Source organism: Argiope bruennichi, chromosome 2, assembly GCF_947563725.1.
Source record: "Argiope bruennichi chromosome 2, qqArgBrue1.1, whole genome shotgun sequence".
Taxonomy (NCBI): domain Eukaryota; kingdom Metazoa; phylum Arthropoda; class Arachnida; order Araneae; family Araneidae; genus Argiope; species Argiope bruennichi.
In genome coordinates this window covers 48,444,392-48,462,355 of record NC_079152.1, presented here as the reverse complement: position 1 = coordinate 48,462,355, position 17,964 = coordinate 48,444,392, and the positions used below count along the sequence as shown (strand labels likewise).

The window sequence follows — 17,964 nt, the reverse complement described above, 5'->3', positions numbered from 1 at the left end:
CTCATTTTAAAAGTTTTTCAGTTATAATTTTATCTATTTTTAACACTTATTTCTATCTCTAAATCAAGAATTATCACGCATCAAAAATTAGCTTTATTACTTGCACAAATTATCTTTCTGTTTTAAAATTGGATAATTTGATAAACTTCTGTTCATTTTTCACGTAAGATGAATAATATCATTCTGGTCTTCAAATGATGGAAAATAAAGAAAATATATAAGCCAATTTAAGAAATGTTAAAACTCACGTGATCGGCTACCCTTGCAAGCACTCTACATGCAGGTTCGACCACCTCCGTGGACTGAAAGTTTAGCTGGATACCTTTATTGTTGTATCTGAGCAGCTCCTGGAGCCATTCTTCCAGAGTGAGATCGCTGGGAACTGTGGCCGAGGGTGACATGATCGGCACAGGATAGCGACTGTTGCACGACATGCTCACATCGCCTTCTATGAGATTGGCAGAACCTACAATGCAAAAAGCGGTTACAAAATAAAATTTATTTCTGTAAAGGTTTATGATGAATCATGTTAACTAGTAGAAAAGCGGATTTAGGCATTTTGCCCACCTAATCAGAGTACAAGTTGAGAAAACTCTTTAATTAGTCAATTTATTTAACTTTACAGTACATTTTTAACTTAATCAGTATTTTAAAGATATATTTAAAATTCCTTTTTTAACTAAGTAATTTTGTGAGATTGTACAGGATTTTATTTATTTACTAGAAGATATGCCCACCTATGCAAACCGCTATCCTATTAATAATATCTTAGGTCTGATTGTCATAGCATAACCAACGAAAATTATGGCAGAAAGTCTCTTGCATATTGGCACAATGCTTAATAAATAAAAACAAATATTATTTCTAACACACTCCAAATATAAATACATAATGACAATAAAAATAAATAATTAAGATCCTGAATTCTACGAATTAAACAAAATCAAAATCAGCTTCATAAACACTTGAATCAAAACGAATTATTAAAAAAATATCGAAGCAAATAATGGTCAACTAAGAGAAAAAAAAAACGTACCAAATATGATATTTTTTTTAAAAAAATGGTTGAAAGAAAATTATAGAAATAACTTCTAGCCATGCGGAGAAGTCAGAAATATAATGAATCAGCACAATAAAAATTTAAGACCTCATTTCATTAATTTTTGCAATAATTAAACGTCAAAAATTGTAAATAAAAAGTGAATTTTGCGATTCCATAACTAAATTTTACCCTTGCTTAGTTTTATATTTACTTGTTAAACATCAAAACAGAAGTTCGAATTTCGCATTGGTGGGAATATTTTTAAACTCTGCCCAGTACTGCAGGCGGTGCTAGATATAGATAAATAACACCTTTAGGGTCCCTAACCAAGAGGCTTTAAGCTGCTGCCTAAGGCCCTAGGGTGAGAGAAATGCCAAGAGAGGATGGATATTTCATTTTTTAAATAAAAATAAAAATTATTATTTGCACAAAATTTGTAAAAATTTTAAATAAATCCAGTTTAAAAGAGGGCCTTATTGTGTGCACTATCTAAGGTCGCAAAACACCTAAACCCGATTATATTTAAACAAATATAAATAAATGTGCCGATATTTAGATTTTTTATATTTAATTTTTAAATTGTTAACTTGTTATTTAAGAATTAATTTTTATAATTATTTTATGTATTTCCGAATGTGTACGGAATGGAATAAATTGATTTCTGCCATTTTGTATGTTGCAAAAGGAACATTTTCGTTTCTCAATAAAACTCCAAAAATTCTGAGAATTTTTGTACTGGAGTTTGGGAATGGGCAGTGCAATCGTAAGAAAAGGTCAACAGGTTGGATGAAGGAATTCGATTTTTTCGGTGTCTAAAAGAAAATAAGTCAATCAAATGTTAAAAAGATGATGCAAGATAGGGTGCATAAATGGAAAAACCAGTGGTTCTTTAGAGCTCTTTCTCTTCAGGAAAAGAACTTAGCTCCAAAGTTCTTTCGCAACTTTTTTTAAGTTCTTTGCGATTGTTTTTTGATGGACAACGATCAGAACTTGCTGATAGTAGTTAACTCGTAAGTGTCTGGGCAAACAATATAATCTTGGTGGACAAACTTAGTAACCCTTAGGACATAACCCTTTTGTCCCCTAATCATGCGATTTATTAGTATGTGGTCAATGTTGGACTCGATATTGAAATGAATGATGCCTCAGCTGTATTATCCTCACCATGCCACCCTTCCATCTACGAAAGAGAACCAAGGACAAATGTTTCGAATCTGTTGTGAGCCGTAATGAACCATTACGGCCATTTATGTTTTTCAGGATTTCCTTACAGGTAAGCTTATTTTCCCTTTTATACTCTCGGTGTTATAAATATTTTTTTAATTTAAGTTCTAATGGATAGAAGATGTCTTTTATACGCATGCCCACGCGCACACACATGTTCGCACTCACATTTATATACTCCAGTAGATCTAGCATGAACAAATTCTGTTTCTTCTTTCATCAGAAAAAAGAATAAGTTCTTCAGTTCATAATTTCTACAGTGTTCATTAAGGCGGTTAACAGCCTCTGACGCGATCATGCTTATTTCTCATAATACACGAGTAATAATACTAAAATATTGCTCGTGGCATGAACAAATGTTAGAAAGAAATAGACCAACAATTACTTAGTGGACTTCTAAGATTATTTTTCACAATGGTGTAAGGAGACTTTTTGACCACAAAAGGAATATATAACTTTTAATGACATTAGTATAATTTATCATGAAGATATTGTATAACATTCTAACACATATGCAACTCATTATATAATTTTTTGCTCGCTCGCTTAGTAAATGATCTTGGACTTATCTCTATTAATAATAAAGATTGCATATACAGTGTATACATACTGTGTGCGTGTGTGTGTGTGTATGCACTTCAAAGCAATTTTTTTAAAATTTTAAGTAACTAAACATTTAGCTTTTGTCGTTTTCCTGTGACAACTTTTGAAAATATAATAACACAAAAATCTTTTTCATATGATCTAAAAATTTTTAAAAAAATTAAATTTTTAATAGTACCAATTTTTTGCTGTTTTATTCTTTTTTATTCTTATTTCTATTTTAATTAGTTTTCAAAAAAATTTAGAATAATCTATTTCATTGTTGAAGTGAAACTCACCTCGTTTTCATTACTGCTACTTGTATTTCATTCTAGCTCTTATTTAATCATTTTTATAATCAAGATATGAAGATTCGGCTTATTCTTCTACATACATAAGGCATGCTTTTAATTAAATTTTGATTTAAGGCTCATAATTAAGGTTTTGCCACAGAATCAAGCAAGAATATAATTTTTTTAACCTTTACCCTTAACCTTACCCTTTTTAACATTTACCCTTTTTAAACGTTACCCTTTTTTAAACAGCGTTGATCTTTTCTGTGATATAAATGATTATATAAACATGTAGATTGAAAATTGAGGAAGTGCGCAGTACAATGCACAGAATATTGTAAGATTTCTAAAATAGTTTGAGTTATAATTCTATAAAAATTTGAAGTTCAAAAATATTTTGCAAAAGTCGGTACAAAATATTTAATTGAAATATTTAACATCCATTCATTCCGACGAACCAACTAACAGCCAAAAGGCAGCTAATAATAAATATAAAACGTTTTGCAATAAAAATATATATTGATTTAACATAAAAAAATTACTCTGCAAATATTTTCACAAGTACTTACCAAATTTTGCAATGCTTTTGAAAGTAAATGATATTTCAATTGAGTGACAAAAACTATTATTTCAAATAAATAATCAAAATAAAATATAAAAAATTCTAAATGTACTAACTCCTTAGCCCCGTTGCCAAACGAGCTTTATTGTTTGTTGCACGAGCCCATGTCACACGAAGTCCATCTCCTTCTGCTTCCGGAAAATAATCCAAAAGGCTCGAGGGCATCGAATTCTATTTGAATAAAAAAGAAAAATTAGAATATTTTCATCCTTTCATGCTTTCATATTCGGAATATAATTTTCGCACAAAAACACAAATAAAATATAAAAGAAAATAGTCCCTCTGAATCTAATGGTGACTCAGCAGTTTCAAAAAATATATTCCAGGAAATTATATAGAAAAGAAATCAAAATATTCTATACAAATATAAAAAAATATTTCACACTTCTCTATTATAAATTTTTAAAATATAATGTATTATCATCATTATATTTTATTATAATTTATTAGGGTTATTACACCCTTTTTTACTTGAAATTAGCAAAAAAAAAAAAAAAACCATCTCTATTCTTACAACCTATTGTTATTGTTATTTTTTTAATTAAATTATGTTGGACAGAAATAAAATCTTTTGTGTTATTTAAAAAGTTAGTAATAAGGCGTCAGATGAGAGATAAATGATAATAAGACATCACATAATAGTGAACTTTGAAATAATAATTATTTTTCTCTACTTATAATTTGCAGGTATTACGGTGAGTTGCTTAAGTGGCATATCTCGACAAAGAATATAGAAAAAGAAGCGCAAAAATTCCACCAACACATTCTTCAGCGAACTGATATTTAAATTTAGATCAAAGTTCACTTAAGTTCAAGTTTCTTATTTAATCGAGATCTAAAAATAAATTAATAAATAAAAGCAGAACAGTAAAGTTAAAGGTCAATGCCTTTTCTTATCTAATCATTTTGACATTTTTTTCATAAGGTAGATGAAAGTTGTTTCGAAATGTTGAAACCGACAGTATGAAGATGCAATTCCATTTTTAAAATAAACTTTATCGCAGATAGAATGACAAATAGACAATTTTAAAGTATGTATTTCGGACTCGCAGAGGTCTAAAAAAATGGAGATTCATCCTTTTTTAATTTATTATTATTATTATTATTACTAGTTGGTACCCGGCGCGTTGCTGCCACAGAAGAAATAATTTTGGAAATATTGTTTGAATTTTTAAATATTTATCATTTTTAATTAGGAACGATGGAAAGAGTGATATGTATTTTCTTGTCGAAAATAAATACATTCATTAAAATTGAATGATATATTAAGAAGAAGTATAAATATTATTATTATTATTTTACTTTATTATTCAAGTATGCTTTAAATGAACAATATTTTTTTTCTGTCTTCAGCAAAAACAAATAAATTCCTTGGCTGTCCGACTCGTCCGATAAAACTGATCATGTGAAAAACATGGATTTTCTAGGTTCAAAGCAATAAGTTGGCAAAGTTTTATCGTCATCGGATGAATAGTACGGAAACTCATAAAATACGAACAAACAAAAATTCATTTTTATATATTAGATTATTAAAAATTAAATAAATTATAAATTAAAAGCTATTAGTAAGTAATTTTTTTAAATATATCAAAAATATTTTGTTCTTTTATAAAATAAGAAGCATTACAATTCAGTGTAAACTTCCTATGTCTCTGCTGCAAATAATTTACTTTCTTATTTCATACCATCACGTAAAAATGCCACCAGTTTTTCACCACATCTAAGTGGGGAAAGATCTCGATTTCCAAACAAAATTGGATTTAAATAATTATATAACATATTTCCTTCTCCGATCAGGAAATTGTGTGTTTTGTTTCTGCCACCGACACTCAACCATTCATCTTGGAATCAATCACATAAGATTATGATGACTCTTACGAACAAAACTAACATTAAGCATGAAAAAAGGAATGGATTCAGGTCGGCAACAAAAATAATTCGGATTCAGTCTCAACTTGAGGCACATACGAAGATGAATAACCTCCTGCAAAAGAATAATGCATCACCAGCAACGTGAGTAATGATTGCTTACTGGGCGTCCAAAGTGATATTTGATTCCAATAGACTGCATCAGCTGCAATTATCTGTAATCATAAAAAAACGAAACAATGTAGGACGGAAAGCGAGTAAAAATAATTAAATCTTGTAATTTTAATAATTTTCGCATTCCATCGGTATGTTTAGTAGTTTGTATCGATTAAAAACTTTTGCCATTGGTTTAAACTTCGTAAAATTCTTAAAGAATTTCTTAAGTGTGGCGGTAAAACGAGCGATTTAAGAAAGCCATTAGCAGCGAAAATTTATCTATACTTATATAAAGCTCAATGTGCGTGCGTGTGTGTGTGTGTGTTCGCGCTCTACAGGCCAGATCATTCGACCTACAGCTACCAAATTTGGCACATGCATATCTTGGAAATCGGAAATGTGCACTTGGGGACCCTTTTTATGAATTTTTAATTAGAATTTCAATTATTAATAAAAAACTAACTTTCCCACCAAAAAATCTTTTTATTTCCCCACCGTCAAATGAGTAAGGCTTCAATTTTTTTCCCAAGCTAACGAGAATAGGCTTAACATATTTTCGGCCGATTACTTCAAACAGTTCTGTTTATTTTCTTAGGGTTTCCTGCATTTAAAACTAATTGTTAATTAGTTGATTTGTTCATGATGAATCTGAGAAAATTTTGTAGAAAACTTCTTGAGATATTACATAAATTAAGAAAGATATTCTTTAGTGCCCATAAGGTTTAAATACTCAGCGACTCTGTTTTCAATACTCATATTTAAAAAAAAATGCTTCGTTTCAGTAAAAAAATGTTCTTATATTAATTACAATTTAGCATTTCCACTTTAATTTAAAGCATAAATTCTACGGGAGCTAACAGAAAATTAGAAAGATACATATTACGTTATAGCTGAAGGCCTTTATAATATTATGAAAAAAATTATATGACTATCAAAATTTGAAGCTTTAAAATATTTTGATGAAGAAGCTATTAAAATCGGAGTTACATAAAATATTTAATTATTAAAATTTTAACGAGCATTAAGATTGGCGAATCGGCTGGTCGCCAAAGGCGGCTAGTAGTAAAATAAATCAAATAAAAAGAATATTAGACATATGGAAGTAAAATGAAAGTCTGATATTCCTAATTTATTATGCTTATTTAAAATGGCGTAACGTATTCAGTGATGCAAAATTGTCCAATTGCTTGAAATTGAGCTTTTCAACAAAAACTTTTGATGAGCATGCATTTTTCGCTTTTCCTTCCCATTTTCACAGTAATATTTTTTTTTTCATATTGTTGCATATCTATCAGCATGGGGGGGGGAAAAGAATTATCGTGACCATGTAATTGTCATTGCTTTTGTGAAATGAGAATGGGGCGTTGTTTCTACTAAACCTGCTATCAAACACCTATCCTACGTCCACGTCGATTGCAGATCTACATTACATCGTTATCAAACTTAATAGGTATCAGTAGAGAATTTCAAACTAGACAGCTCCCTGAGCTGAAAGTAAGCTCTAGACAGATTGATTAATGTATGGTATTAACCAAATTGTTACATTAATAAGTTGGTAAAAAAATTTAAAAATTATAAAATATTTGGTCTATAGCGTATTTTACTTCAAATTATTAATTTCTTTACTAAATGACTAAAAGTGCAAATAATTACTTATTATTATAAATATTAGTTCTTCATTTAAGTGGTTATATTGTATTCTATCTCACAAATCATATAAACTAATAACTTTTAATGTTCTATTTGTTTGAAGTTTATTATCTCCTTATAATCTATCAAAATAATTAAAACTTTTATCTGTAAGAAGAAAAAATTGTTACAAATAATTATAGTTAATTTTGCAAAAAAATATATTATTTTAGTCATTACTTTCCATTATATACATATTTTTTAAAAATAAATAATACATTTTCACAATTTTACTTAAATAAAAAAAATTAAAGTAAGATAAACCATTATCATGTTTATTAAGTTAAAAAAATCCATTGAAGTGGGAAACTAAATTGCTCAATTATTAATATACGCTGCTTAAATCCGCCATTGAAAAGAATGCTTTATTATCCAGATGAAGGTATATTATATATATATATATATATATATATATCAGGTCGACTGTTTGAGTTTATTTTTAAAGGAAAAATTCTGATAGTTAAGGGCTAGCTTACTACATATCAAATATTGATGAATTTCCAAGGAAATACTTTTAAATGCAGTGACCACATTTGTATATCAGTCTTGAAAGTCTCCTTAGTAAATATTAGGTATTTCTAATTTATTAAATTAAACTGCTTTAGCTATCAATTAATCGATGAAATAGGAATTATTTAATCAGAAGGATTTCAAAAGCACTTCGTATATACGAAAACAATAATGAAAGACACTACTTTTAATATGGCACCTTGGCAAAGACATAGTGCACGTTGCTTTTTTTCTCCCATCATATTCTTCTCCTTCCGTCACAGCCAAAAGTATTTTTGTTTAATATAAGCGGTTATTATTGCACGGAAACTGCATATTGGTATATTTAGCATTTTCTATTTTATATTCGTAAACTAAAATGATTCAGTACAGGTAACAACATTTAGTAGTAATCACAGTGGACAAATAGTAGATTGACAAAAATCTACTGTTTGAACTTCGAAAATCGATCATGTATGCGAGCCTGGTGGAAGTGGCGTGGAATTTAGAGAATAAAGTACCAGTGGAGCCTCAAGAGTCTCCAGCAAACTAGTGGCATGCAGGGCCTGAATACACTCAAAACATTCTCTATAACCCCTTATTCCGGGTAGAGGAGTTTCCCTGGTGGAGGCGGATTTAGATATTTTACGGTCCTAGATAATGCAGATAACTATGCCATTTTTTTTAACAAATTAGTCAATTTAGTTTCACACAGAAACATATTTTTAACATGTTAATGATTTATTTAAAGCTTATTTTTTTATTTTATTAATTTTGTGAAAATGTATTTATTTTAATTTATTTATTTATTATTACGACTCTAGATTGTACACATCCACTTTTGTACTTAATAATATTGAAGCACCAGGATTATAAATATTTTAATAATTAAATGAATGCAATGGGACTTATAGAAATCAAAACCAATTATACTTGCTAAAGTGTTAATATTTCACTAATATTTTATAATTCATAGAATTTGTAGGGTTGTTTTTTCTTTACTTTTTACATTTTTATTTATAAATTTATTTATTTGGCAGCTCAGAAAATGAATTTTTTTATTCGAATTGCCAGAGATTCCCTTTCAACTTAGAAGCCTTAGGCAGCTGCCCACTTGGAAATCCGCCACTGCATTCTGGCCCAGAGAATTTGCCATTTCTGCTCACCCCCCACCCCCCTCTTGGAGAATCTGATATCAACCTGGGCAGTGTATTTTCTACTTGACCATAGTTCAAAATTAAGCCTTCCCTAATAGCTCTTTTATATTGTTATAGCCTCAAATCTGAATGTTAATCTAACAAATGTTTTCTTCTCCTTTTACAAAAATACGTATAAATTACTTCCGATAGCAACCAACAAGAAAATTACATTTCACATTGTATTGGCATTAAAACAAAGCATGATGATCCAGCAAAATAAAGGAGATCTAGCAAAAAATAACGCCTAAACAGTTTGAATAGAAACCAATAAACAGTCAGTCATGTATATCTCTTTGAATTCTCTGATGCGACACCAGGACGAAAGAGGGAAACAAATTAAGAGGAAACAAATATGCTAATTTTGAACGCGCAACATCTGCCAGCTTGTCTTTTCTGATGTACAACACGTGTGCCCCGCGGGCTAGCCAAAGGGGGAAAACACGAACAATTTTTTATTATTATTATTATTTAATTCTTTCCTTTCCCATAAACAAACTTCTCCGACTCCGTCGATGAGAAGTTCACTGTTAAAATGGATGTCAGTAGACTCTTCCAAGTTACCTATCTTCTTCCTCTTTCCCACTGTCACTTTCGATTAGCGCAGTAACGGGTTGGAAAGAAATAACTCGGTCATCAATTCCGTAGCGGGAAAGAAAAACGAGTTCTGGAACTCAAAAACTGAAAATGAACAATCGAGTCCGTTCTAATTTCTTCTGGGAGGTCATTGATTTGTGATCCTTCTAAACTTTGACTGTCAGGTTCAAGCTTTTCATGAGTAGCAACCGGTCAAACACGTAATGTATGTGTTTCACCTTCTTTCAATAGTCATAAATGTTTTCTGGAGCCTTAGAAAAAAATAAAGAATGCAAGTAGGAATAGTATCTCATATCCTTTGATTGATATCCTATCTGTTTTTGAAAATCGGAAATGAGGAATTCCCTTCCATTTTGTATTGCCATCAACCCTATGCGCACTCCTTCAGAATCAGCCAAAAATCAACAAAACACTTAAGGTATTAGTAGATTATGCGCAATTATTATTAGCTGATACTCAACACGTTTCTGCTACAGAAGAAATAATATTGGAAATATCATTTGAAATAACAATATTTGGGAATGATTGAAACAGTGATATTTATTCTCTTGTCGACAATGAATACATTAATTGAAATTGAATGATGTATTAAGGAGAGATATAAATAATACTTATTCTATTTCTTGGCTTTAATATTCAAGTGCTTTAGAGTAGGCAATATATATATAGAATTGGTACGCAATCGGATGAGCAACGGCACAACAGCGCATAAAATACTAACAAACAAAAATTCATTTTTATATTTTACATATAATTAAATGCACTATTCCTATAACCTTCCCTCAAATGGAAGCATTAAGTTGACCTAGTTCCATCGCAATAGGATGAACGATACGGTAATGCATAAGATACGAACAAGCTAACATTCATTTTTATGTATTAGATTATAGCGTTTTTGAATTATTTAACCCTTTGCGCACTCAGATGGTATCTCTCAGGCACCATTCAAAGCAGTGCATCATTTTGACCTTTTATTTATTTTTATTATTGTCTATTTTGATTGTTAAAAATACCTACAGAATAGTAAAAGCATGTAAATTAATTTTTGGGGGAAATTCAAATTGAAACACTTATAAATATTTATTGTTCGAAACAATAAACAAGCTCATGTATTAGGTGAATAATTTTGCATCGAATTACTTTTTCGAGTGCAAAGATTTAATTTTGATTTTCTAGTTAATAAAGCAATAATTCGAATCACGTATGGCGCACGGGCATGACAATTAAGAAATTAAACAAAATGGGGGGTTTTTTATCAAAAAAAAATTGTGTTGAAAAATATTTTTATTTTATTTTATTTGGAATCCTCAGTTCCCGTGCAATTTTTTGAAGATTATTTTTTAATATAATCAGAATTCAAACGATCAATTTTTTTAAAAAACTTGTTCTTGATTTCAAAATGTATCTTTTTTTTTTTTGTTATAATATTTAAAGTTCTCCCGTCCCATAATCTTTAACAATATTTTAGGACTTAGTTTCTGATGAAGAAATAAATTTTAGATGAGATTAACTTATTCATGCATAATTCACTTATTCATGTATAATTCATGCAGTTATATCGTACGTCAATTCAATATTTATCAAATTTAATGCGAAAAAATAATTTTCAAATTCAATTAAAGTATATTCATTAAAATTCACAAACAATCAATAAAAAGTACATTTGAATCATGCTCTCATAAATTCGTAAATTTTTAACCTACTTGAGAAAAAAAAAATCGATTTCAGAAATTCAATTAGTCTGAATTAAAGATTTAAATACTTTGTTTCCTAAATAAAATGTATTATTTTCAATATAAAAAATATATATTGCCAAAAATAAATATTAATTATAAAAGACAGTTTCCATACATCTTGTATAATTTACTACAAAATGAAATATCTTTCCATTTACTAGTTCCCTTTGAATTTATTTCTAACCTTTTAAAAACTGAAAATGCAATTCATTATCACAGTGACTCAAATCTGAAGGCATTTCACGGACATTCATTGCATCCAATTCCGTCATTTAATAGATGATTTCTTTAAAAAAATTACTAATTTTCATATCATATTTATCAAAAGAATAAAAAGGTAAAGGAGTTTGGAAACATACACTTATTTATATATTTACACTTTAACATACACTTATATTATATATATATATATATTACAATCAAATAAACAACTCGAAGCAAGCACTTCTTTTAACTACGAATAATCTTTTAACAAGATAATTGAAATTATGAATGAGTCTGCTAAGCATAAATAAAATATGAATTGTTTTTAATATAGGAATCCGAGTGATAAGCACAAACACATGTGAATCATTCACAAAGGATGTTTTTAATTAACTAAAAAATAATTGTTTAATTAATTGTCATGCAACTTTCTCTAAAACCTTAAACCCCTTCGCGTGCAAGGATGTATCTGACACGCGCATCGAATTATTGAATTTTTAATTTTAAAATCTGAAATTAAGTGAAAGTATTCAGTAATTTAAAATGCAAAAATCATTCAGAAACGCTTTATTGTCTCTAAGCTATTACTATAGGAATTAAAATAACAATAAATGTCCCACATAGGATGTCATCTAATTAGAAGGTTAGATAAATTGGTACGTCAAAGGGTTAATTATGAAGGATATTTTCGTTGTTAGGATTTTTATAGAAAACATAAAAATTGACGTTTCAATTTTATTTATATGGATATACAATTTACCAATATTTTTTGGTCGAAAACCTATCAAATACTCAGATAGTGACTTATATAACATTGAAGCTTTAATCGTCAACTTTTTAATTCGAATTCTGAATAGTTTTACGAATCCATAATAAAGCTGCTTTCGACGCAAGGGAACTTTTAGCATGTTATATTTCTTAACTTTTAAGAGAACTTTTCAACATATAACAATAAAAATAGTTACTTAAAGTAAAAGAATTTTTAGTATGTCATATTTTTAAAACGGACTAAAAAGTTTAAATAATCACCCCTATTCCAATTCAGAGTTCCCTGAAAATTTGTAATAGTAAATTAATTTATAATAATAAATTTTCATGAAAGTCTCTATGGGGCTAGGAATGTGTATAGGGTTTCGAACTCCTCATGGAAATAGAAGAAATTATTTTAAAAATTTTAGTTCGTTTCAAAAACGTAATGTATCAAAAAATTTTTTTATTTAAAAAGTTATTTTCTGCTTTTTAGGCTTGTGTGCAATTGATTTTAAATTGACTTCCGGATGAGTTATATTCGACGGCAAAATTTGTACTAAATAGACAAGAAAGCGAATTAATATTGCATTGCCATCTAGTTCTGAGCTGTGTTTAAATTTGCAAGTCTCTAGTTCATCGAAAAGTTATATGTAATTAAATTAGCTTAAAATCGATTGCAGAATTTGTACCGAACAGACAAACAAATAATTAAATAAGAAAATGCATTAAAAACTGTCTAATTATTATCATAAATATGTGTAGCTATGTTAAGGTCCATTACATTCTTTAAAAAAATTGAAAAGAGTCTGAATTAATTTTCAAATTAAGCGACATAAAATTTACACTTAAATGGTAAATAAACGGGAAAGATTTATTTATTTATTATTATTATTTTGCTTGTAAGTATTTTTAAACAGAATTTATTGCAGAAGAAAATTCGTACAGATTACATATTTATCAACCAGAACACTAAAAATCATGTAGCGCAACAAGAATCACGGCATTGAAAAGAGTTACCTCAGAAAATAACGTTCATTCACCTACTACGGAAGAATAAGAAAGCGAACAAAACAGCAACAAAAAATAAGAATCTGCTATAGACATTGAAAAAAATGAGGTCGCCTGAGTCGCAGACTTCCGCGATGTAGCAACGTTTAAAAGGAGAGGGTTGAATTTTTCGTGATTTAATTTTCCTTATCCGAGATACCATCTTCGATACAACACCTGCTTTGTGGTCTGGGGATTTTTTTGGTTCTCTTTTAGCGCTTCTCCTTTGTGTATATTTCCGTTCTATTGTGGGACCATGGATTAAAATTCTTTTTTTATTTTTATTATTTTTCACAGTTGCTGAATATTTTAAGAGCAACGACAATGCAGAACTGTGTTAATGTAACTCTACTAATACCGTCTGACTAATATGTTAAGAGCCTTACACTAATTAGTTTTCTAATCACAGTCATTAAAATATTAAATTGACTAAATAATGCTTTTAGAAGAAAAAAAAATAGCTGTCTCTTTAAATGGTCAATCATTTTCTGCGCTTTCATTTTGCTAAGTTATATAATTTTGAATTAATTTTTTGAAAAAAAATGACTAAAGAATTACACGAGCTTTTAAATTTCAATCTTTTTTTTTTTTACTGCCGTAATTTTCACTTCCGTTACAGTGGCGCATACTATTAAAATGTTTCATATAAAATTGTAATATAAATCCCAATGTAATTTTTTTTTTCGTTTTTACCATACTTAGCAATTATATTTTTATATATATATATATATATATATATATATATATATATATATATATATATATATATATATATATATATATATATATAAAGGCTTTCGATAAATATTAGTCAATTAAAATTTTGATTTGAAAAGATTTCGCATGAAATTAAAACTCATATATAATAAAGCGCAGTATCTGCTTGATTCAAATTCAAAATATCAGTTAAAATGAATCGCTTTAAAAATTTTCAGTTGATGATAGATGACAGTTAGATTATAATTTACCATTTCTCAATGTAGACCTAGCTAATAAGACGCTGGTCTTATTAGATTCTCGTCGTGCTATGGCAGAAATCTTTTAATATTTGATCCAACATATATATATAATGACATTTTCAAATATAATTTAAATCTTAATTAATTTCTACATTTTTATCTTAGCATTATTAACTTCATTCTAAAATGTTATTTTATTTCTTGATCCAATTCCACTTTTCATTTAATTAATTCTACATGCACTCTAGAAAATTGATGACTTTAGCATTTTCATAAGCTCCAGCTAAAGAGAGAAAATCCCCTAAGGCTTACAATATTTTTTTAGAGATACCTAAATTTCCCTTTCCTAAGTCCACACGTGGCAAAGAAATCTCTATCTAAATCTCATAATTAAATCACTGAAAGATTTTTTTTTTTTTTTTTTTTTTTTGCTTTTGTAATTCGAGGAATACTGACACGTCTTTTATCATCGTTTGTTTCTTGTACAACTTATGCGCCCCGGGATGAAATAACTTGAAATTAAAATTTCAAAAGTCTCTTTTTCTCTGCGAAGCATCTGCTAAAATAAGATTATAAAGTAAAATCGTGATGCTGAAGTTCGTAAGAAATTTTCAAAAATTAGAATTGGAAGAACTCAAGAGCAACTTTGTAGCATATAACCAGAAAGGCCTATGCGAGTTTGACGAAGAGAAGGGAGAAGAAGTAGGACACATGCAAAAAATTAAATTAGTAAAAATTAATTTTTTATAAAACCCTCATTACTTTATTATCAATACAGAATTTACATTGGATACGTCAAATGACAAAACATTTCTACAGAAAAGAATATTCGAGGCGTACAAATAAGCGGATGAATAATCAATAGTTTATACAACATTTAATTTTTTTAATTTAAATATTACTCGAGAAATTATTGTTCGAAAAACATTGTATCTTTTAAATTTAAAAGCCACACATTATTATTTAATCAAATAAATTGTAAGTTAGAAAACAATTAAAAATATTACAGGGGAATTTAAACTAATAATGATAGAATTAAAATAAAGGAAGAAGCAATTTTAAACTGAAAGATGCCATAAGTTTGGAAGTATTTAAAGTGTAATTGTATTAAAAATAATATTAAAAAATTGGTTATCCTGCATCAACTGAAGGGAGGAAAATGCATTCATTAAAAAATACACGGAAAAAATATGTTTTTCTTCCCATTCTGTTGATAGATTCTCCTTTTCAATTTAAAACGTAAACATTTTGAAAGTAAAGCTAATCTAGTTAAGTGCAAATTCTAAATTAGTTCTAAATGAACATAATGTGAATAGTTTGAAGTAAAGCATCACATTTCACGCTTGGTTAATATTCCGTACGATGTTTGTTTTTAATAAAGCTTGGTTATCACTTAAGTTAGAATAGTTTTCGAAACCATCCAACAGTATCTTCTAATTTGTAAAAAACAATAATAAAAAAGCAGGCCTTTTTCGTTTTCAATCCTGTAAACTCACTAATCACGAGTAAAATCGATTTTTAACATAGAATATTTTTTACTGATGAGTCAACTAGTTAAAAATGCTACCCTAAATGCGAAAGAGACTTTTCAGCAATTCAAATACGAGCTCACTTTTAATGCTGTTGTCATAGTGAAAAAAAAATGGATAATTTAGAGGGGTGTTTTTTTTTTCTGGTCCAATATATTCAGAAAAAGTCGTATTGGCATTGATTACAATTAAATTTCGTTTTCAAATTGTTAAATATTAAATTAAATTATAATATTTATTATATAAAAAAACCATTACTTAAATCAATTATTGATAAAAAATAAAAAAATAAAAAATTTATTCTACTTTTTTAATTTCTTGTACACAAAGTATAGAGAACGTATCGTAATCATCAACAAAATTCGAATCCGATATTTTGACGAATCTCCACATTTTAAACCTCCTCGAAATCGAAAACCACATTTTTGGTAGTATGTCTGTACACCTATCTCAGACCATGATAACTCAAAAATACTTTGAGCCAAATTTGTAATTCTATAAAATTTTCCATTAGATTTTGATGAAATTCATTTAGAAAAAGTCTGTAAGAGTACAAGTAAAATCGAACAACAAAATGTAAATATCTAGATAAATAAAATTTGGTAAATAGGTTTAACATCTATATCAGTACTGAATTCAGAGACAAATCTATCAAGAGGCTAATCATCTATCGGCTTGTCCTTCGCATGCATGCAACTTCAATAACTCAAAAAAATCAACAACTTAGGAAATTTGATATGTGATTTTATGACTACAACCGTAGTTGCAGAATTTTGGTTACCATCAATCGAAAAAAAGGCGTCCACAATAGATTTCATAAAAATGCTGAATTCACTCCAAATATCTATTTCGTAAGTATTGTTCACCAAAGCTATGCATGATATACTCGGTCTTACTCAAAGTCCACAATTTTAACCAAGGGGAGAGAGGTCTAAGGTCTTTATTGGAGTGTATGCGAGAAAATTTCGGAGAGACCACTCATGCTGGTTGGCAGTAAGTGCTGGATGAAAAGGAAATGAAGCAGAGAAGTATGTGGCATAATTCTTGTACAAAAATATTAATATGAATATAAGTTTAAGCATAATAATAGTAATGATGATAACATTCCATCCATATAATGATGTACGCTAATGTGGCATTCTATTAGTTCATGCATCAAATATATCGATATTCTTTTCCTTCTCTCTCATTCGACAAGAACAAACATTATCTGTTATTTATAACTCACAGAAAAGAATGGACTCTTTTTTAAATTCTATTTTCATGTTCACAGTGCTTGTTGAATGATTGAAAAAGTGATCCTAATAATCCTGCAAATGTCACAATTGTGCTGAAAATGTTATGCTCTTCGTTTTGTGCGATGCTAATTTGACTGACTTTACCCCTAAATTTATTCTACGCCCTTTTTCACTCTCACTCTTCAAGATCATGAAAAGTGTCCCTTCACGTGTGCCTGTAACCGCAAACTTCTTTATAACAAGTCATTCTGCTTTACAAGAAGAATGTATAAGAAGTAACAGTCATCTTCATGCTAGTTAGTTCAACACTCCATATTGGTCGACATATAAAGGATATATTTCGAGCTCAGTTCTGAGACGATCGAATATTTTGCAGCAATTTTCTAGATTTCTGGCCTTCTTGTTCTCCAGACTGAAATCTTTTCCACTTTTTATTGAAAGAATTCCCGAAATTTCTTGTGTTTAGAGGAAACATACGGAACTCAGTCTGAAATGAAAGTTTGTAAAACATGTTACGCTGATGCAAATCTTAAAGAATCTCTTCACGCTCCGATTGAACATGCTTTCTTTTGGAGACACATTTTCACCTGTTGGTCGAAGTTTGATTCATTATTTGTATTCTAGATTTGTGTTCTTCATAATCCTTGTATTGCATATAGCAATTTCCAGTTCCAATTAATTATAATGATCCAAGATTTAAAAAAATGTTTCATGAAGTGTATCGAAATTTCAAGCATAATTT

The 17,964-nt window shown here is 28.9% G+C and overlaps 1 protein-coding gene across 2 annotated transcripts in view; it reads right to left on the bottom strand.

Annotated features, from left to right (window-relative positions):
• Positions 1–17,964, bottom strand: part of LOC129961620 (protein FAM151B-like) — a 33,692-nt gene that overhangs the window by 4,011 nt on the left and 11,717 nt on the right. For both annotated transcript variants that reach the window (XM_056075127.1, XM_056075129.1), the window contains exons 3-4: positions 3,820–3,934; positions 249–466 (exon numbers count right to left, since the gene is read on the bottom strand). In XM_056075127.1, the coding sequence (XP_055931102.1) occupies positions 249–466; positions 3,820–3,934 (333 nt within the window). The remainder of the gene's footprint in view (positions 1–248; positions 467–3,819; positions 3,935–17,964) is intronic.